Below are 22,403 nucleotides of genomic sequence, written 5' to 3'. Positions count from 1 at the left end.
CTGCCTATACAGTGCTACTGAAGTAAACTGGTAGAATGATCAATAAGTTGTCAACTGGCCATCTGTCCTCTCAGATCATTCTGTTCTTGGGGAGTATTGGTACCCATCTCATATGTGTGTGTGTGTGTGTGTGTGAGTGAGTGAAAGGGTAGCCCAATCAGAGATTATCTTTACCTTAGGGCCAATGATACCATGATGTCACTGACTTCGTCCATTTATAAATACAGAGCTCAACAGCACAACTAGTCTGAGGAAGGCTCCCTCAGTCCTACCAATCACACAGGTTTGTATTTCAGATTTCGGTGTACAGATCTATGAATGACTTGTTAGAACTGTCACCTCTGATTTATTTTTTTTACAGATTTTGAATAATATTAATCAGATAAACATTAATGTTTTAGTTTCTTGTAATAATAATGTTCTAATAGGTTCTCCTCTCAATCTCTTCTCTCTTTTCAAAGGCACTCAGTATGGCAGTAACCAATGAAACCTTTCAGGACACTTCTTTTATATATGAAGAGATGATCATATTTAAGATGAATGAGAGGACTATGGTTAAAGTGGCAGTGGCAATCCTGATGGCTGTATTTTTTATCTACATAAATTGTGTGATGATTTTTGCTATGAGTAGCAGAATGACTTTCATGGAAATTCCCCGCTACATTCTCTTCACACATTTGCTATTAAATGACTCCATGCAGTTGCTGGTCAGCTGCCTTATGTATGTGTTTGCCTTGGTTTATCTACGATTGGTAAAGGTTGTCTGTGGACTGTTTGTCATGTTTGGCAGTGGCATGTCCCGTGTTGCCCCACTTAACTTGGCCTTGATGTCTCTAGAACGCTATGCAGCCATCTGCCTCCCTCTACGGCATAGTGACATAGCCACACCCAAAAGATCTGGCATTGCCATTGCTGTCATCTGGCTTGTCATATTCATAAATCTTATAATTGATATGCTTTATTCTACAGCAAAAGATCCCGGCTTTTTTGTTACCCCGATATTTTGCACGCGGCAGAAGTTATTCATTGCATTGTGGCAGATGCAAGTGTTTCAGGGGTTCAATGCTTTTTGCTTTGTAGCTGTGTCTCTCATCATCATTTACACATACATTGCCATAATTGTCACAGCCAGGTCTGCCTCCTCTTCTGACAAAACTAAAGCCAGTAAGGCCCACAAGACAGTGCTGCTGCACCTGGTTCAGCTGGGTCTTTCTCTCTCCTCTTTTCTGTACGCACCCATAGAAAGTGCACTGGCCAGTATAAGCAGTACTACCATCTTTATTGACCTGCGATACTTCAACTTCCTCTTCCTTATCATCCTGCCAAGATGTCTGAGCCCACTCATCTACGGGCTGAGGGATGACGCCGTACGACCCCTGTTCCTACACTACTTAACTTGCAGAACTAGAAAGGTCAAGGCTGCTGTGATGGTACAATAGAAGAAAACTTGGCACTATTTTTCTTCATGTTCCTTCAAGCCAGATAACTGACCGGGCAGGTTAAGACAATTGGGAGCCCATCGTCAGTCTTGTACACTGGCAGAATAGTCCCTAATGGGTGTGTCTGTTCACCATGGAAGTAAACAGTGCATAAACCAGACATGCAACAGAAATGAAAAGATCTGTAGAAATTGTCCTAATGCATTTTTAATCATCATTCTTAAAATCCAACGATGTTAAATACATAGCACAACATGGAGTTACCCAAAATTGAACAAGAAACATGCAAGCCATCACAGGAAATGAAAAGAAAAAAAGGTTGAGTGGGATGGGTGAAACCAAATCCCTGCATTATTAAAAAACAAAAAATTCAAAGTCATATTGGCAAAAGATCTACATGTACATTTTGCAAAGTAATAATTACAAAAGCTAATTTAAATTTAAGAACCAAAGTGCTGAGAATTTTGCAGTTGTATAGTGCTCATGTTTATTTAATTTATCCCGATCTATTTTCTTCCAGTTGGGAGTAATTGGCAGAAGATGGTGTCCATGAGTTGAGGCAACTCCTCCATAAGTGCTGTTTGGGTCCAGGGCAAAACTGGGACTTTTCTATGTAGTATACTATTTATTTGGATCCCATTCCCATTAGCTGTTACAATTTGACAAAAAAAAACAAGAACACGAAAGCATAAACACATGCCTTCTGGTTTTCCTGTACCAGTTAGCATCCCATTAGATATAAAAAATAATTACTTGTGTTAAAACAGACATTATACAGTAACTACCAATATTGGTGTCAGCAATCGTTACAAAACCTTATATTGTATGACGTCCATAATTTATGAGTTGATTCTTTTAATGTATATATACACATTGAGGGTTTTGTTTTTTATTTGACCGAGGAGAGAGATAGACAGAGTGAGTCACAAAGGCAGTGGGACGGATTTGTACCCCCGCCGACACTGGCAAGCATGTGTTGTAGGCAGCAGTCCTAACTGATAGACCACCCAGGCCACAAATCATGTGATTTTAACAGTGCAGAGAAGCGATACATGCTTATGCAGGTCTTAACAATGAGATTGTACATTGACTATTGGACAAACAGAATTAAAAGTAATAAACAATGTTGTAAACAAATGTGTGATAAGTTTCTATTCGAGTTAAATGAGTCTTACCACAGGAAACCTTCCTTGAGTTCAGTGAACTTGTGACGGACCATGAACGAGGCCAGAGCGTCTGCTACCTGGGGAAACAAAAGCAATGTGGGTTTAGTTCCCAGACTTTACTTCCCAGACATTGAGAATAGGGTTGGGCGGTATACCGTATTTAACGATATACACCGGTATTCATGCACGGACCGGTTTGGGTTTTTACTTTACCTTCTATAATGGTATTTGAATGTTTGGTTTGTTAAATCTGATACGCCGTGTGTAACGTCCATTTTTATAGTTTACTCTGCTACTTGAGTCATCCCTCTCCACTCCCTCTCTCCATGCCGCTTTCCACACAGACCTAGTCCCATCCTGTCACTCAAGGAGCGCATTTGTTGTTGCTTGACCACGAGACACTTTCGTTCAGTCTGCATGGTCAATGCAGCACATGCAACAATGTTGATGACAACAATGCTGTTTCCACTTTGATCTTAATATAAATCCACAAGCGATCTATAATTACAATATTAGTTTTTGTTTCTTACATCTGCAAACAGCTAGATTGTATTTTCTTAGCAAGTTAAGCTAAATCGTGTTAGCCACTAATGCTAATCGCTAGTTAGCTGGCTATGGTAGGAGACTAAACTCAACAAAAAAGAAACGTCCCCTTTTCAGAACCCTGTCTTTCAAAGATAATTCGTTAAAAATCCAAATAACTTCACAGATCTTCATTGTAAAGGGTGTTAAACACTGTTTCCCATGCTTGTTCAATGAATCATAAACAATTAATGAACATCCACCTGTGGAACGGTCGTTAAGACACTAACAGCTTACAGACGGTAGGCAATGAAGGTCACAGTTATGAAAACTTGACACTAAAGAGGATTTCTACTGACTCTGAAAAACACAAAAAGAAAGATGCCCAGGGTCCCTGCTCATCTGCATGAAGAGGACTGCAGATGTGGCCAGGGCAATATATTGCAATGTCCGTACTGTGAGACGCCTAAGACAGCGCTACAGCGAGACAGGACGGACAGCTGATTGTCCTCGCAGTGGCAGACCACATGTAACAACACCTGCACAGGATCAGTACATCCGAACATCACACCTGCGGGACAGGTACAGGATGGCAACAACAACTGCCCGAGTTACACCAGGAATGCACAATCCCTCCATCAGTGCTCAGACTGTCCGTAAAAGACAGAGAGGTTGGACTGAGGGCTTGTAGGCTGTTGTAAGGCAGGTCCTCACCGGCAACAACGTCGCCTATAGGCACAAACCCACCGTCGCTGGACCAGACAGGACTGGCAAAAAGTGCTCTTCACTGACAAGTCGTGGTTTTGTCTCACCAGGGGTGAAGGTCGGATTCGCGTTTATCGTCGAAGGAATGAGCGTTACACAAGGCCTGTACTCTGGAGCGGAATCGATTTGGAAGTGGAGGGTCCGTCATGGTCTGGGGCGGTGTGTCACAGCATCATCGGACTGAGCTTGTTGTCATTGCAGGCAATTTCAACGCTATGCGTTACAGGGAAGACATCCTCCTCCCTCATGTGGTACCCTTCCTGCAGGCTCATCCTGACATGACCCTCCAGCATGACAATGTCACCAGCCATACTGCTCGTTCTGTGAGTGATTTCGTGCAAAACAGGAATGTCAGTGTTCTGCCATGGCCAGCGAAGAACCCAGATCTCAATCCCATTGAGCACATCTGGGACCTGTTGAATCGGAGGGTGAGGGCTAGGGCCATTCCCCCCCAGAAATGTCCGGGAACTTGCAGGTGCTTTGGTGGAAGAGTGGGGTAACATCTCACAGCAAGAACTGGCAAATCTGGTGCAGTCCACGAGGAGAAGATGCTGCATTAACTACTGCAGTGCTGGTGGCCAATCCAGATACTGACTGTTACTTTTGATTTTGAACCCCCCTTTGTTCAGGGACACATTATTCCATTTCCATTCGTCACATGTCTGTGGAACTTGTTCAGTTTATGTCTCAGTTGTTGAATCTTGTTATGTTCATACAAATATCTACACATGTTAAGTTTGCTGAAAATAAACGCAGTTGACAGTGAGAGGATGTTTCTTTTTTTGCTGAGTTTATAAAACAGTAAGTACCTCAATGGACCGCAAAGGTAATCACTCCACAAACTATCACCGTGCCCTTAAGGAAAACACAAATATTATGGACACATTAGAAATAGTGTATATTTGGAGACTAAAAATCCCCGACCTAGTGAGATATACGGAGGAGACTTAAGCTAGTCGTCTTAACTACTTTTTCTCTTTCTCTCTTGCATCAAAGTTTTAAAAACTTTTAATTTGAGACAGAATGTGATCGGATCATCATCTAATTGACATTCACATAACTCTTATAGATTTTCCACATGGACGGGGATATTGGAAATTTAAATCAAAGTTTCCTGGAGGATAACTTATTTTTAACTAAGACAAAAATAATCTAAACTGAATTTTCCCAGTATAATATAGGTTCAGCAAATCCCCTTATTGTTTGGGATACCTTTAAAAATGTACCTTTAGAGGTCATTCAATTCAATATTCATCAATAATAAAAAAGCAGTTTCTGGCTAAAGTGACAAGACTAACTAATCCATGCACTAATAGTTTAGGTAGATAGAAATAAAAATGATCCTACAGATACAAAATAAGTTAGAGGAAAAACAAAAATAACTTGAGGAACTTTTTCAAGAACAATCTAAAGTAATCTATTAGAAAAATAAAGCAAAAGATCTGAAAAATGAACTAAATTCTTCCTGAATCTCCAATACAGGAACGCTAACAAAAATAATTTTGAATACGGAGTCATCTATGATTCTCCGAATTATATTTTAAGAGAGGAAGTTAATTATTTTAGGCAGATGTTCTTTCCCGTCTCATCCTCCCCCACTGAATGAAGATTACGGTAAGGAATTATTTCTAAATAATATAAAAAAATAGAAAATTAAATGTACAGAAAGATCAGTGCGAAGGCCAAATTACAGAGGAATCACTGAGGCTATTAAATCCTTTCAGTCTGGAAAAACCCCAGGGCATGATGGCATTCCGGTAGAGGTATGTGAAGCCTTTTTTTGATATACTAAAAGCTCTATTGTTAGATTGTTTTAACTACTCCTATAGAAATGGTAGTCTGTCAGGTACTCAGCAGGAAGGTCTGATTTCTCTATTACTAAAACAAGACCCAGACGGCAAATATAAAGACCCAGTCTATCTAAAAAACTGGAGGCCCCTTACACTTCAATGTTGTGATGCAAGAATACTAGCGAAATGCATAGCACTCAGAATTAAAAAAGGGTTTTACCAGGTATTGTTCATCCTGATCAGACAGGTTTTTTACATGGACGATACATTGGAGATAATATACGACAACTACTAGAAATAATAGAACAACATCAAAGAGCCCACTATTAATTATATTCTAACTATATAATTATAATAAATATTATATTTCCAGTATTTTTGAGTATTTTTGCCCATATCGTGGCAGTGTGGAAATGATCTCAAATGACTGCAAGAAATGCAGAAATTGATGGAATGGCAGGAAATTATTTTAGGTTGAAGTTGAATTGAACAGTATTTAAAAAATATAATAATTTCACCTTTATTTAACCAGGTAGGCTAGTTGAGAACAAGTTCTCATTTACAACTGTGACCTGGCGTATAAAACAAACCAAATGGAGAAAGACCAATTTAAATAATTTGGAATACATGTATTGCCACCCTAGGGTCACGCACTAGTCATAAAGCAAATGTAGAACTTTTATGAATCAAAAACATAAAATACCGTCAAAAATGTGTAAAATAACATTATATTTTGGCCATATCGACCAGCCCTAATTGAGAATAGTATTTTGTGTGCAATATTACTTGGCCTGAACCTCTACTATCGCTACAAAATGGGAAACAAAGACATGCCAACTTGATCTCATAGTTTCACGTCGGGATTTGGATGAACGTACATTTTTTAACCATTAATTCCACGTGGTTCAAATCAAATCAAAGTTTGTCACGTGCGCCGAATACAACAGGTGTAGACCTTACAGTGAAATGCTTACTTACAGGCTCTAACCAAGTGCAAAAAAGGTATTAGGTGAACAATAGGTAAGTAAAGAAATAAAACAGTAAAAAGACAGGCTATATACAGTAGCGAGGCTACATACAGACACAGGGTTAAAACAGAAACAACTCAATGGGTTAAGTTTAGGAATTCATTCCAAGTGGTCAAGGTTAGGGCTATGGTTTGGGGAAAGCATAACATGTAAAAAAAAGAAATTTAAAAAAAGGAGAAAAAAAAGGGGCTTTCATTTAGTATCATCAAGTACTCTCCCTGCTTGCTAGACAATTGTGAACTGCCGGGCGCATTGGTCTAGGCAGTGCGCTCTGGATCTGAGCATTGTGTTCCAGCCCAGAGCTCTGCCGTAGTTTTACATTTTTTGGGTGAGCGCCGAGGACAGCATATATCGACATTCTCTTTTCAAACGTCCAAAATCTACATGTGTTTCTAGTGACCTGCCTGCACATGCACCAAGCAGTTGTTCAGCCTCATACCTTCATATGCAGACGGTTAAAACCCACTCACTTTTTCAGGGGCGTCCTCATGGACAGCATGGCCACACTGAGGGAGCACCTGCATCTGGAACTTCCCTGAACACAAACAGAACACAAATCTTCATGTGCAACACACTTCTATTGGATTTAAAGGATGTGACTGTAAACCAACAAGGAGTGGGTGGGGGAAGATCTACAGTGGGATTTCATTGTCACTATCGGAGCCATAATTGTAAACAAACAACCAACCAACCAACCAACCTAACACACATTAATCTATGAGGCCGTCCTCACCTTGCATCTGTCCAATTGTGAGATCTTTATCAAGCCTGTCCACACCTGTAAAGAGGGAAATATTATATCAACAATGTGTGCTCTAGTCCAGTGTCAAATACAATAAGGCATTTTAATTATATTGAAAACAATTTAAAGTCATGTGGATTAAAACTGACTTAACTAAGGGACTCACCAGCGAGCAGGAGCAGTTTTGGCACAGGGCAGGAGAGGAAGAGGGCAGACAGTCCACTGAACCAGCCCTCCCAGTACTTCTCTGTCTTTGACAGATCAATCTGCCAGGTATAGAGGCTCTCCTTCACCTAAAGAAGGCCAAGAGACTGTTTATTTAACTAGGCAAGTCAGTTAAGAACAAATTCTTATTTACAAATGACAGCCTACCCTAGCCAAGCCCTAACCCGGACGACACTGGGCCAATTGTGCGCCGCCCTGTTAATTTACTCTTCATGTACACACTACAACAGACTGTGTAAAGGTGGGAAATGTAATACACACTTCCCCAACATGACATATGCACCCAGATGTATACACCAACTGGGTTGTTCCAAGAAAAAAAATGTGCCTTTTATATTTTAAGTAGAAATTGTGCACCAATATTGAATTTTAAAAGCCTGATATTAAATTAAGTTCCCTTTAATATAGACCACATGAGGAATTCAATACATCAGAATTTTTATATATACACACTGAACAAAAATGTAAACGCAAAATGTAACAATTTCAATGATTTTACTGAGTTACAGTTCATATATGGAAATAAGTCAATTTAAATAAATTAGGCCCTAATCTATTGATTTCACATGACTGGGCCACAAAAGGGCTTTATTACAGACAGAAATACTCCTCAGTTTCATCAGCTGTCCGGGTGGCTGATCTCAGACGATCCCGCAGGTGAAGAAGCCGGAAGTGGAGGTCCTGGGCTGGTGTGGGTACACGTGGTCTGCGGTTGGGAGGCTGGTTGGACATACTGCCAAATTCTCTAAACTGACGTTGGAAGCAGCTTATGGTAGCAAAATTAGCATTCAAATCTCTGCCAACAGCTCTGGTGAACATTCCTGCAGTCAGCATGCCAATTGCACGTTTACTCAAAACTTAAGACATCCGTGGCATTGTGTTGTGTGACAAAACTGCACATTTTAGTGGCTTTTTATTGTCCCCAGCACAAGGTGCATCTGTGTAATGATAATGCTGTTTAATCAGCTTCTTGATATGCCATACCTGTCAGGTGGATGGATTATCTTGGCAAAGGAGAAATGGTCACTAACAGGGATGTAACCAAATTTGTGCACAACATTTTAGAGAAATAAGCTTTTTCTGCTCATGGAAAATTTTGGGGATCTTTTATTTTAACTCATGAAACCAACACTTTACATGTTGCGTATACATTTTTTGTTCATTATAAATAAAGGCTCGCTAAGGGGCCAAAATTCAGTATTTTGACATGTCAACACTATCACTTCCAGGAAGATTTTAAACAGAATTGAAAAGCCCTAGTTATTTTGTTGCTTTCGATTCATTTATTTATTTCATGTGATTAGTTATTCATTTGTCCCTCATTTTATGGTCACCCCTGTAACGTGAACTGAGCTCTCGTTTTAATATGGTGAAACCATTCATAAAAATAAAATGTCTAAAGAAACAAGTTACACTTCTCAACATGCACCGAATTTGTGGAACGGCCCAGCCACTAATGCCTAAGACTCATGCATACAAACCCACCTGAATACATACAGTACATTCGGAAAGTATTCAGACCCTTTCCCCACATTTTGTTGCGTTACAGCCCTATTCTAAATATATGAAATAAAATGTTTTCCCATCAATCTACACACAATAATGACAAAGCAAAACAACGGTTAGAAACTTTAGTATTCAAAATAAAAAAAACAGAAATACCTTATTTACATAAATATTCAGACCCTCTGCTATGAGACTCAAAATTGAGCTCAGGAGCATCCGGTTTCCATTTTATCATCCTTGAGATGTTTCTACAACTTAGAGTCCACATGTGTTAAATTCAATTGATTGGACATGATTTGGAAAGGCACACACCAGTCTATTTAAGGTCCTACAGTTGACAGTGCAAGTCAGAGCAAAGACCAAGCGATGAGGTCGAAGGAATTGTCAGTAGAGCTCCGAGACAGGATTGTGTCGAGGCACAGATCTGGGAAAGTGTACCAAAAAAATGTCTGCAGCATTGAAGGTCCCCAAGAACACAGTGGCCTCCATCATTCTTAAATGGAAGACGTTTGGAACTACGTAGACACTTCCTAGAGCTGGCTGCCCGGCCACACTGAGCAATCGTGGGGGGAAGGGCCTTGGTCAGGTAGGTGACCAAGAACCCAATGGTCACTGACAGAGCTCCACTGTGGAGATGGGAGAACCTTCCAGAAGGACAACCATCTCTGCAGCATTCCACCAATCAGACCTTTATGGTAGAGTGGCCAGACGGAAGCCACTCCTTTGTAAAAGGCATATGACAGCCTGCTTGGAGTTTGCCAAAAGGCACCTTAAGGACTCTGAGACCATGAGAAAGAAGATTCTCTGGTCTGATGAAACCAAGATTGAACTCTTTGGCCTGAATGCCAAGCGTCACGTCTGGAGTAAACCTGGCACCATCCCTACGGTGAAGCATGGTGGTGGCAGCATCATGATGTAGGGACTAGTCAGGATCGGGGGAAAGCAAAGTACTGAGAGATCCTTGATGAAAACCTGCTCCAGAGTGCTCAGGACCTCAGACTGGGGCGAAGGTTCACCTTCCAACAGGACAACGACCCTAAGCACACAGCCAAAACAATGCAGGAGTGGCTTCGGGACAAGTCTCTGAATGTCCTTAAGTGGCCCAACCAGAGCCCGAACTTGAACCCGATCGAACATCTCTGAAGAGACCTGAAAATAGCTGTGCAGCGACGCTCCCCATCCAACCTGACGGCGCTTGAGAGGATCTGCAGAGAATAGGAGAAACTCCCCAAATACAGGTGTGCCAAGCTTGTAGCGTCATATCCAAGAAGACTGTCGTGGAAATTCAGTACTGAGAGAGAGACTTGGTCTTGGTAATTTCTTCAAAGAATCATCTATTTAATATCGATTAATTATTGAAATAATGAGACCGTCAGCCCACTATTCTTGACTGACTATTAGGCTGAGAGTCTAGCCTTTACAGACGATGCACAGATTTTCTATAGCTGATACCAAGATTGCTTAGTCACTTCTAACCTTCCCATAAGCCACCTTGGTTATCTACACAGGATGGTTTTTTACTTAGTTTCCCAGATGCCAGAGCTCGCTCTCTCTCTAAGTCAAGGGGTCTGAAAACTTTCCAAATGCACTGTAGGTATAAAATGTAGTTATGTTTTTAAATCAACAACATTTCCCACTAATCAGCTCAGCCCTGACCTCTTGGTCGTCCTCCTTCTTTCTCTTGTGATTGGATTCTCCCTCCTCCTCCTCCTCCTCCTCCTCTTCAATGATGACTTCACCGATGCTTTTGGAGACACCTGGACTGTTGAGGGGTTCCTCACATCTATGGAAGAGGTAAAAAACAGTATTTAGTTACAGGTCCTGAACAGTCACATCTTAAAGTCCAGACTTACTTTTTCACCTGGCCTCCCATGGACACCCGGGCTGACTCAACGTTGCGGATCTGTCCACTCTTCACACTGATGGGGGATGGACAAGTTCAGAGAACACATTACTTGGATTATGCTCTATTAGTAAAGCATTTGAGTATTTTTACACTTCAGCGTGTATGGACAGCATCTCACCTCCACTCAATGGCATTCTCCACAGACTTAAAGGTCTTTGGTCGACTCCTGAGGAAATTCTGCATACTGTTCAAGGCATCCATTGCTGTGCCTGAATAAATACAATAACATAAATATGATTAACTAATCAGTCAATCAATAAATTGATGAATACGCCTAGTTGTGTCAAATCATTTTACTAGAAGCATATAAAACAATTAATTAATCCATTCTCTTTTTTCAGCTCCCCAACTGCTGCTTATTTGATCATCAAAAGTCCCGATCATGGGACAAAAAAACACAACACAAGTACTATAATCACCTTCCACGACGTCAATGACACAAAGGCCAAGTAACGACGGCACGTGGTTGGCTGCAGCGGTATGAACTGCTATAGCTCCACCCATGCTGTGTCCAATCATCATGATCGGAGGCGGGTTTTCTCCATAGAGTGCTTCAACCACTTTGCCAATGTCCCTGGTGGAGACAACACGAGCATCAACCAACTGTAGGAACAATCTCACTCATACAAACCAGCCTTATTCAGCTCCTCAAACAACCACAGAAAACAGAATATGGACAATATAGGAATCTCAATCCCTTAGTTTCCAGAGCAGAGACAGAAAGAGATGTCAGTTTCTTCCCACTGGCACTTTGTTGATATAAACACTATTTTGGGGGATGTAGCAAGCCTGTTTTCTCCTTGCATCAAACAGCAGATTAGTGTCTCAGTGAGAAGCAGCAGCAGCAGCAGATGGTTCATCTGACTCAGTCCTCTCTCTCTCCAGCAGGTTCTCTTCACCCCCCTGCAGTACACCTACACCACTGCCTCCTGTCCTGTACTGTCCCCTCCCATACCATCTCAACAACCCAATACCTCCCTCATCACTCGCCCTGCAGAACACTCATCTCTGAATGACAGAGCGTGTGGGTAATTTTATCTGTAAATGTTAGTAGCCAAAAAATTCCTGACAACTTACTTGGCCATTGTTTCCGCTGAGAGATCGTCAGAATTCTTTACTTTGGTGTCACCTGTGTGGGACAGAAAATTAAATTAAAACATTTAAAAAACGAATACTATTGAGACGATGAATATGAGGTAACCAGATGAAATGTGTGTTATCATGAGGAAGAGTTAGCCACTCACCATGGGCCCTGAGGTCCATAGCCACCACCCTGCAGTTAATTCTGCTGTATATCACCTCCTGAAAACACAAACACACTCTGTGTAAACTGTTAACTCTGGCCTGAATGCAGTGTCAATCTGTGCTATAAGGCAGGCTCACCAACATCCTGCTCCATATTCAACAGTCACTTAACACAACCTTAAATGCAAGACATGTTGTGATGGTACAGTGGTTCCTCCTTTAAAAGTTGCGTTATACTGCAGCACACCTTGTGGACTGCTGCAGCATTCTATGGCACGTTATTTAATTGTCAGACATTTTTTTTACGTTAATGCAAGTTAGTGCTAGTTTGACCACCAGAGGGCAACTTTGAGAAGCAATTGATAGTCTCCCATATTGGCATTACTAGATAATTGAAAACCTTTTTTGTAATAACATAGTATATGGGATTGATTAAGAAATTTGGCTTTATTAATTTGATTCATATTATGGTGTTTCTATTCCGAGAAAAACAAAACCCTCAGGGTTTCCATTAGGATGGAATGGAAAATATTGCGCTGTACAACGTGACAGTTGGGAGTAGGCTACAGCATAAGAGGATTGGAGGATTCTAAATTAATATCTAACAGGCATAACATTTCCACACCCTAACTGTAGTGTAACCAATGCTCATTTTGCCTATGGCAGGCATACAGTATATCAAAAAATATTTTTTTCAATGATGTGACTTAACTACATTTAGAGGATTTGAAGACTTGACATTAATATCTAAGGGGCATTTTCCGTTAGGATCTGTGAGAATATCTAAGGGGCTTTTATATAATTCTAAATTAATTAATAATAATAGCTTGTTTAAAAAGTAAAGATATTGGAGATTTCGTTTTCATTTAACCTAGAGTGAGCGAGAAAAAGGCAATTCTTGAACATGGGGTGAGACATTCTCACGAATTTGTAAATAAAGCCAGTTTGCTATTTAGAATCATTTATTTCTGGAGAAACATAACTTCATTATTTAGCAGACATCACTTGCTTATATTCTGTCAACACAGAAGGATTAGTCTGACAAGTAAACATAGCCTACAATACATACTGTAGTAAACATGGGAAAGTGCCTAATTCCTTACATAACAGAGAGCAGGCCATGTCCAGACTTCCCCGGTGACCTCAAGTACCCTCAATAATGTCTGTAATAGAGAATGCGGGCAAGCGGGAGACCGGGGTTCAATTCCCCGATGGGGAGTATGGAGTAGGCTGTCCTTGTAAATTAGAATTTGTTCTTAACTGACTTGCCTAGTTAAATAAAGGCTACACTAAGAGCATAACATTTCTACACCCTAATTTTCTAATCCTAGTCTAACTAATACCCAAACGGAGATTCAGTGAAAATAAAAATCTCGTTGATTTAGCAAGACAAGTCCCCATGCTTGTCTCAGAGCAGCGCGAAACGGTGCTAAAATAGTTGTAGGCTATTGCGTCTAACTTCAATATGCTCTTTAAATAAATAAGACCTACACCACTTAACAGTAAAGAGCAAAATAATCCTAACAAAATAAAAGAAAAGCCTTAGTGTAACAGTTTTAGTAAGTAATACTGAAGTCGTGCACAATTATCAGTTTCACTGACAGCTGCAACATCATTTTTTTATTTTTTATGTCGCCCATTCATTGTCAGACACATAGTAGGACCCAAAAGCATAATCAGAACTCTATTTCCCCCTTGTGCTGGTTTGGAGCAATGACGTGGTGACGCAGGGTACCGTACTAAATCACAAATTACCTCTAAGTCCCGCGGCGTAATGTTGCAACATTTAAAAGAGGAACAACTGTAGTGTGTGTAGATAAAACAGGATGGGTGCTCTATCTGGTATTTGATAGTATTACTCACAGTGAACACAGCCCAGGAGAGAGCAGAGTGGCCTCCTCCATGGAGTAGTAGAAGCACAGGGCCATGCTGGCCACTGCTATAGATTCTGAATGTGTGCAGAGTAGTCAAGGAATATAGAGTACAGACACATCAGGGCTTCTGTTAAAGCCGATAAAACTTGCCAGAAAAAAAAAATATATATCCTATGGGAAAATAATGCTTTATATTCATTGATGGAAATACCAATTGATGGAAATACAGTAGACTCTCATGCTTATCGGTCTATAGGACAATTTCCACAACTTTGTGGAATTTGGCCACGAGTCATCGTGCATCTTATTTATCCAACAACTATCACAACTAAACTCAGCAAAAAAAGACCGTCCTCACATTGTCAACTGCATTTATTTTCAGCAACCTTAACATGTGTAAATATTTGTATGAACAAAACAAGACTCAACAGACATAAACTGAAAAAGTTCCAAAGACATGTGACTAACAGAAATTGAATAATGTGTCCCTGAACAAATGGGGGGGGGTCAAAATCAGAAGTAAAAGTCAGTATCTGGTGTGGCCACCAGCTGCATTAAGTACTGCAGTGCATCTCCTCCTCATGGACTGTACCAGATTTGCCAGTTCTTGCTGTGAGATGTTACCCCACTCTTCCAACAAGGCACCTGTAAGTTCCCGGACATTTCTGTGGGGGGGGGGGGGGGGCTAGCTCTCACCCTCTGATCCAACAGGTCCCAGACAGACGTGCTCAATGAGATTGAAATCCGGGCTCTTTGCTGGCCATGGCAGAACACTGGCATTCCTGTCTTGCAGGAAATCACGCACGGAACGAGCAGTATGGCTGGAGGCATTGTCATGCTGGAGGGTCATGTCAGTACCACATGACGGAGGAGGATGTCTTCCCTGCAACGCATAGCGTTGAGATTGCCTGCAATGACAACAAGCTTAGTCCGATGATGCTGTGACACACCACCCTAGACCCTGACGGAACCTCCACCTCGATCCCGCTCCAGAGTACAGGCCTCGGTGTAACACTCATTCCTTTGACGATAATCGTGAATCCGACCATCACCCCCGGTGAGACAAAACCGCACTTTTTGTAAAGAGTGAAGAGCACTTTTTGCCAGTACTGTCTGCGTCCAGCGACGGTGGTTTTGTGCCCATATGTGCCGGTGAAGTCTGGTGAGGACCTGCCTTACAACAGGCCTATAAGCCCTCAGTTCAGCCTCTCTCAGCCTATTGCGGACAGTCTGAGCACTGATGGAGTGATTGTGCGTTCCTGTTGTAACTCGGGCAGTTGTTGTTGCCATCTGACAAGTAAACATGGCCTACATACAATACATACTAGAGGTCGACCGATTAATTAGGGCCGATTTCAAGTTTTCATAACAATCGGTAATCGGCATTTTTGGACACCGATTATGGCCGATTACATTGCACTCCACGAGGAGACTGCGTGCCAGGCTGACTACCTGTTATGCGAGTGCAGCAAGGAGCTAAGGTAAGGTTCTAGATAGCATTATACTTATCTTATAAAAAACAATCAATCTTAACATAATCACTTGTTAACTACAAACTATTTAGTTTGTCCTGCGTTGCATATAATCAATGCAGTGCCTGTTAATTTATCCTTGAATCACAGCCTACTTCGCCAAATGGGTGATTATTTAACAAGCGCATTCGCGAAAAAAGCACCGTCGTTGCACCAATGTGTACCCAACCATAAACATCAACACCTTCCTTAAAATCAATACACAAGTATATCTTTTTAAACCTGCATATTTAGTTAATATTGCTTGCTAACATGAATTTCTTTTAACTAGGGAAATTGTGTCAATTCTCTTGCGTTCTGTGCAACAGAGTCAGGGTATGCAGCAGTTTGGGCCGCCTGGCTCGTTGCGAACTGTGTGAAGACCATTTCTTCCTAACAAAGACAGCCAACTTCGCCAAACGGGGGATGATTTAACAAAAGCACATTTGCGAAAAAAAGCACAATCGTTGCACGAATGTACCTAACCATAAACATCAATGCCTTTCTTAAAATCAATACACAGAAGTACATATTTTTAAACCTGCATATTTAGTTAAAAGAAAATCATGTTAGCAGGCAATATTAACTAGGCAAATTGTGTCACTTCTCTTGCGTTCATTGCACGCAGAATCAGGGTATATGCAACAGTTTGGGCCGTCTGGCTCATTGCGAACTAATTTGCCAGAGTTTTACATAATTAAGACAACAATGAAGATTGTGTAATGTAACAGCAATATTTAGACTTAGGGATGCCATCCGTTAGATAACATATGGAACAGTTCCGTATTTCACTGAAAGAATAAACGTTTTGTTTTCTAAACGATAGGTCATTAATATGGTCAAATCCGTAAACTAAGGCTCGTATTTCTGTATGTTATTACATTATAATTAAGTCTATGATTTGATAGCGCAGTCTGACTGAGCGGTGGTAGGCAGCAGCATGCTCGTAAGCATTCATTCAAACATTTACATTACATTTTAGTCATTTAGCAGACGCTCTTATCCAGAGCGACTTACAGTAGAGTGCATACATTTTATTACATTTTTTTTTTTTACATACTGAGACAAGGATATCCCCTACCGGCCAAACCCTCCCTAACCCGGACGACGCTATGCCAATTGTGCGTCGCCCCACGGACCTCCCGGTTGCGGCCGGCTGCGACAGAGCCTGGGCGCGAACCCAGAGACTCTGGTGGCGCAGCTAGCACTGCGATGCAGTGCCCTAGACCACTGCGCCACCACAGCACATCCCTGCGTTTACCAGCAGCTCTTCGCAATGCTTCAAGCATTGCGCTGTTTATTCAAGCCTATCAACTCCCGAGATTAGGCTGGCAATACTAAAATACCTATTAGAACATCCAATAGTCAAAAGGTATATGAAATACAAACGGTATAGAGAGAAACAGTCCTATAATAACTACAACCTAAAACTTCTTACCTGGGAATATTGAAGATTCATGTTAAAAAGAACCACCAGCTTTCATATTTTCTCATGTTCTGAGCAAGGAACTTAAACGTTAGCTTTCTTACATGGCACATATTGCACTTTTACTTTCTTCTCCAACACTTTGTTTTTGCATTATGTTATTATGTTTTTGGTCCTCCAATAAATCGGTATTGGCGTTGAAAAATTATAATCGGTCGACCTCTAATACATACTGTAGTAAACATGGGAAAGTGCCTAATTCCTTACATAACGGAGAGCAGGCCATGTCCAGACTTTCCCGGTGACCTCAAGTACCCTCAATAATGGCTGTAATAGAGAATGCGGGCAAGAGGGAGACCGGGGTTCAATTCCCCGATGGGGAGTATGGAGTAGGCTGTCCTTGTAAATAAGAATTTGTTCTTAACTGATTCCATATGTGTTACTTCATAGTTGTGATGTCTTAACTATATTCTATAATGTAGTGTTGGATTCAACATTTTGAACATTGAGATATTAAATAAATGATAGAGAAGAAGCATAGAATATTAGGAGTGAAAGACTGGGTTTTATGTCAGAAGTTAATGATTTCTGTAGAAAGCCAGATGGCGTTGGAATGTGTTGGGGGAAGGGAGGAGAGCACCGTGCTGATACAGGAAAGACAGATGGACATCTGTGGATTAGGTAAGGAGGTGAGGTCAGATCCCCTTAAGCGAGTAATAAGGGTTTGGTATCCTGTTACCCTTTTTCTGTTGCACCATAAGATGTAAGGATTGGAGGAGTGTCTTAAGTGGGATGTATATAACTTTGATGGTGAGAAATGTTTTGCTGTCTGAATACAGCTGTACAGAACCTTTGGGAAGTATTAAACTTGGTTAAGCTTTTCTACTGTCTGTGAGTCATTTACTCTGAAAAATAAGAACCAAACAGTAGAAGTTAAAATAAAGAAATCCTGGAATGAGTAGGTGTCCAAACTTTTGATTGGTACTTGCTTAATTAATTTGATTAATTACAAATGTCACAACAGTTGTTATTGTACCTGTCCCGCAGGTGTGATGATCGGATGTACCGATCCTGTGCAGGCGTTTTTACACAGTCTGGCACTGCGAGGACGTTCAGCTATCCGTCCTGTCTCCCTGTAGCGCTGTCTTAGGCGTCTCACAGTACGGATATTGCAATTTATTGCCCTGGCCACATCTGCAGTCCTCATGCCTCCTTGCAGCATGCCTCAGGCACATTCATGCAGATGAGCAGGGACCCTGGACATCTTTCTTTTGGTGTTTTCAGAGACAGTAGAAAGGCCTCTTTAGTGTCCTAAGTTTTCATAACTGTGACCTTAATTGCCTACCGTCTGTAAGCTGTTAGTGTCTTAAAGACCGTTCCACAAGTGCATGTTCATTAATTGTTTATGGTTCATTGAACATGCATGGAAAACAGCGTTAAACCCTTTACAATGAAGAGCTGTGAAGTTATTTGGATTTTTACAAATTATCTTTTAAAGACAATGTCCTGAAAAAGGTACATTTATTTTTTTGCTGAGTTTATGTGCACAACATAAAGAACCTATTTTAAAGGGGATTTATTTTGCTTCTCCATAGCCCATTCATTGAATAAAAATTCTAAAAGCAATTGCCTGTTAAGAACAGTTTCAATGCGTGATTAAAAAAAAGCTACCATTTTTATTGGTAATTGAAGCACCATTAAACTGCAGGCAACAGGCTATCAGCGCATCACCCACCACTTTACAATGTGAACTGGAAGCAGTATGCATTTTGAAAAAGAAAACAAATGAATTGTTTGAACCCTGAATGTTTTACTTATATGATGAGGCATGTCTTAGCTTGCTTCAAAGCAGCCTATCTCTGCAGCGCTCCACCAATCATAGTGGTGACGAGAATGGCCAGACAGAAGCCACACCAGAACAAAGTACTGAGAGATCCATGATGAAAGCCTGCTCCTAGAGGGCTCACGACCTCAGACTGGGGAGAAGGTTCACCTTCCAACATGACAACGACCCTAAGCACACAGCCAAGACAACGCAGGAGTGGCTTCGGGACAAGTCTCTGAATGTCCTTGAGTGGACCTGCCAGAGCCCGGAGTTGAACACGATCTAACATCTCCGAAGACACCTGAAAATAGCTGTGCAGCAACGCTCCCCATCCAACCTGACAGAGCTTGAGAGGATCTGCAGAAAAAACTAATGGAGAAACTCGCCAAATACAGGTGTGCCAAGCTTGTAGCGTCATACCCAAGAAGACTCGAGGCTGTGATCGCTGCCAAATACCTAAGTAAAAAGCTGTAAAGTAACAAAAATGTGGAAAAAGTGAAGATGCACTGCATCTACCGTAGCTTTGATTGGACTGTCAATATCATACTTTCAAAATCTTAGCAGGCAAGCAGTCATCATGAATCATGTCAACAATCTACTGGCAAATCCTTTTTAATCCTTGTCATATGAAGATAAACTTAGATAAAACGTATTTGTGCTCATCGGCCATTGGACAAACATTAAACAACAAGTTGGAAATCTCAAATTCAACAATGAGTGGTTTGGAAGGAATCAGTGGCTAAGTGCAAGCGTTGCAAAGCAATCACTATTTTGCTTCCCCTGCCTGCTATTCGGTGGAGGGCGTGTGGTCCAAGTCTGGGTTTAAGGCTGTCTTTTCCAAGCTTAAAGGATTAACATTCACATGCAACACTATGGGCCAGAAAAGGTTGAATGCATTGGTCATGCTGTCAATCCAGCATGACTTCTGCCGCGTTCAAGACAAATGGATACTCGGAACTGGGTAATTTCAGACTTCAGTGAGTTCAAGACCTATGGGAACTCTGGAAAAAAACGAGCTCCAACTGGGAAAATACGTTTTGAACGGTGATCCAACTCAGAATTCCAAGTCGTGAACTCGGGCCTCTAGTTTTTTTCCGAGTTCCCAGTTGTCTTGAGCACCACAAATCCAGAGAATGCAAGACTTTGATGACAACGTTTCATGACAAAATTTGCCCAAAAGATGGAGCGCCGCACCAACTTCCTGTTCAAGTGCGCGCAGCACAACGATGAGTCCAAAAATGTCTTGTATGCTGCTGCATAAATGATATAATATGCCAAGGAGATACGTATACTGTAGCTAAGAAAGTAATACTAAGTGTATGTTGTGTAGTAAGCTGTTAGTAGCCCATCAATCTCAACTTTCTATTGATGTCCAGAAGCCAAAGACACCATACTGTACTAGTCATAATAGCAACCCATCCTAGTTGTTGCATCTTTAGATTAACCCTCTATTCTAAGTTTCTAAACTGGAACCGCTATAAGGTTTGCTGTTTAGAATGTTGTTTTCCCACGAATTGCATTTTGGCAATTGCTTGAAAATGAAGTTCTATTGTCTGGTTCATCACAGGAGTTACACGTTATGTTAAAATGCATTAACATAATCCAAATGTGATGCATGTCATTCTGAGCACCATGGGTGGACGCCCTAATGGGTTCTTAAAGGCGCTGCATGGTCAATCCGCCTTCTGTATTGGCCGTGCAGCATTTACAGACACAAGGGCATTCATACCTCTTCCACTTCGCGGAGAAGTGCAGAGCTGTTGTCAAGGAAGTGAGTTTGTGTTTCCAGGACCTCCTGCCCCCACCTAATGTCAACCAATCATGTCAATGCAGAGCTATATGGAGCCCACCGCATTGTTACAAAATGTGGGCAGCGCATGGTGATGCAGTACAGAGCTCAATAAGGCCTCTGTATGCCTCCTGGGGCTCAGCAATTTACACATCCTCCATATGGAGTCTCTGACCACATTTTCGGTTCAAGCACAAATTGTCTCTTACAATTAAAATTTCTCAAATGGCCGGTAAATGTAAATCTTCCCGGTCAAGATTTTGTCCAGTGCCACATTATGTGCTCATGATGCACTGGATCAGGATTTACACACTGTATGAAAGGCTTTGTATTATTTTTAAAAAATACAATACATTATTCATGGTTCTATTCAATGTGTAGAAGTACAGTAGCAAGCTTATGGGCTCCGCAGTAAAGGATATATCTTTGCCGTTATCGTTTTCCACTTCAACATCTTCCATCGTTTCAAAGTATTGACTCCAGGACAGAGGGGAGAAGTCTCTCTTCCGTCCAGGTCTGTCTCAGGTGGAGTATAAGAAACAGGAAGATTATTTTAAACAAACAGTGTAGTCAGTCCTACATTATCCCCTAGTTCAAGCACAGTAGTACACACTCAAATAACAATAGTGATGAATATGGAGGCAGCACAACCCATAAAAGAGTCGTAGCTAGCAAGCTTAGCAACTGCTTTCAGAACGGTCACTTGACCCGGACTCAAGTTACTGATGATGACAGCCTTCTGACCTGTCAAAACCAGCTGTCTGTCGCACTTGAATGGAACAACAAGTGAATAAGAGCCTTGTTCACGACAAGATAATACAATTGAAACGCCTCACTAGTTTCAGTACCCAATGTCAACTGTCAGATAGATTGAACTGTTACTTTAGCTAGCTTGCTAACCTTACCCATTTAGCTTGCTAGCAATGTTGTGAACTTAGCTAGCTAGCTTTGCCACAGTTAAAAATAGAAAGAGACTTGTTGGCTCATGTTAGTCAGCTATGCATTCTCCAGTTGCAGTGCTTAGTCACAACTATCAGAGAAAACCTCGCCAAGCACCTCAACTACTGTACTGACTATGAACTCACCCCATTCTCATTTTAGACCCAGACTGCAAACCTCCTGGCACGGGAGGTCTGGAGGCTAACAAATTCAAATGCAGCTGTTTCTCCATTCAGTCGAACGCGGGGCCAAGGCCGTTCAGTCGACTACCAAATCTTGCCCCTCCTTCGAACCAACCATACGCTACGATTTTTCTTCCAATAGCGGGTAGCTTTTTCGCAGCAACAAATTGAAAAGAAATCTGCAAATGCAGCTAATATTGTTCTCATTTCACGACACAACCAATCCTCTCCCACAACCCGTTTGCCACATTGCACTCTGGGATATGTCTGCACACTGTACACCATTCTCAACTAAAACATCGAGATACAGACATACAAAAACTACATTTCCCGGAAACATGGCGTAACATATGTAAATAGTAAAAGATGACGTAATAATTTTTACAGAAATTATAATCATTATCATAATACCAACGGTTATAATCATAATAGTCATAACTGGAAACCTAATCATCATCATCATCATCATCATCATCATCATCATCATCATCATCATCATCATCATCATCATCATCATCCCTGG

General features: G+C 41.2%; 2 protein-coding genes across 2 annotated transcripts; one reads left to right on the top strand and one right to left on the bottom strand.

Annotated features, from left to right (window-relative positions):
- The first annotated feature begins 424 nt into the window (after positions 1-424).
- Positions 425-1,439, top strand: LOC129867838 (odorant receptor 131-2-like). Its single transcript, XM_055941325.1, has one exon. It carries the CDS (start codon positions 471-473, stop codon positions 1,437-1,439), a length of 969 nt encoding a protein of 322 aa, XP_055797300.1. The 5' UTR covers positions 425-470.
- Positions 1,440-1,628: 189 nt separating this feature from the next.
- On the bottom strand, positions 1,629-22,143 carry LOC129868562 (protein phosphatase methylesterase 1-like). Its single transcript, XM_055942659.1, has 14 exons — positions 21,845-22,143; positions 21,182-21,275; positions 14,198-14,290; positions 12,334-12,391; positions 12,167-12,218; positions 11,509-11,663; positions 11,208-11,298; positions 11,037-11,102; positions 10,840-10,966; positions 7,619-7,745; positions 7,444-7,488; positions 7,181-7,245; positions 2,615-2,682; positions 1,629-2,088 (listed from the first exon to the last, which is right to left on the bottom strand). Exons 1-14 carry the CDS (start codon positions 21,928-21,930, stop codon positions 2,085-2,087), a joined length of 1,131 nt encoding a protein of 376 aa, XP_055798634.1. The 5' UTR covers positions 21,931-22,143; the 3' UTR covers positions 1,629-2,084.
- Positions 22,144-22,403: the final 260 nt, after the last annotated feature.

Source organism: Salvelinus fontinalis, chromosome 13, assembly GCF_029448725.1.
Source record: "Salvelinus fontinalis isolate EN_2023a chromosome 13, ASM2944872v1, whole genome shotgun sequence".
NCBI classification, from domain to species: Eukaryota; Metazoa; Chordata; class Actinopteri; order Salmoniformes; family Salmonidae; genus Salvelinus; species Salvelinus fontinalis.
Note: the sequence above shows the minus strand (reverse complement) of the source record. Positions and strands in the feature narration are given on the sequence as shown.

Excerpts from the sequence above, each read along its gene's own strand:
- LOC129868562 (XM_055942659.1), bottom strand. The coding sequence starts at position 21,930 with ATGGAGAAACAGCTGCATTTGAATTTGTTAGCCTCCAGACCTCCCGTG. Across the intron at positions 12,219-12,333 it reads TATGGACCTCAGGGCCCATG|GTGACACCAAAGTAAAGAAT; the intron begins GTGAGTGGCTAA and ends TGTCCCACACAG. Across the intron at positions 10,967-11,036 it reads ATGGGAGGCCAGGTGAAAAA|ATGTGAGGAACCCCTCAACA; the intron begins GTAAGTCTGGAC and ends CCTCTTCCATAG.
- LOC129867838 (XM_055941325.1), top strand. The coding sequence starts at position 471 with ATGGCAGTAACCAATGAAACCTTTCAGGACACTTCTTTTATATATGAA.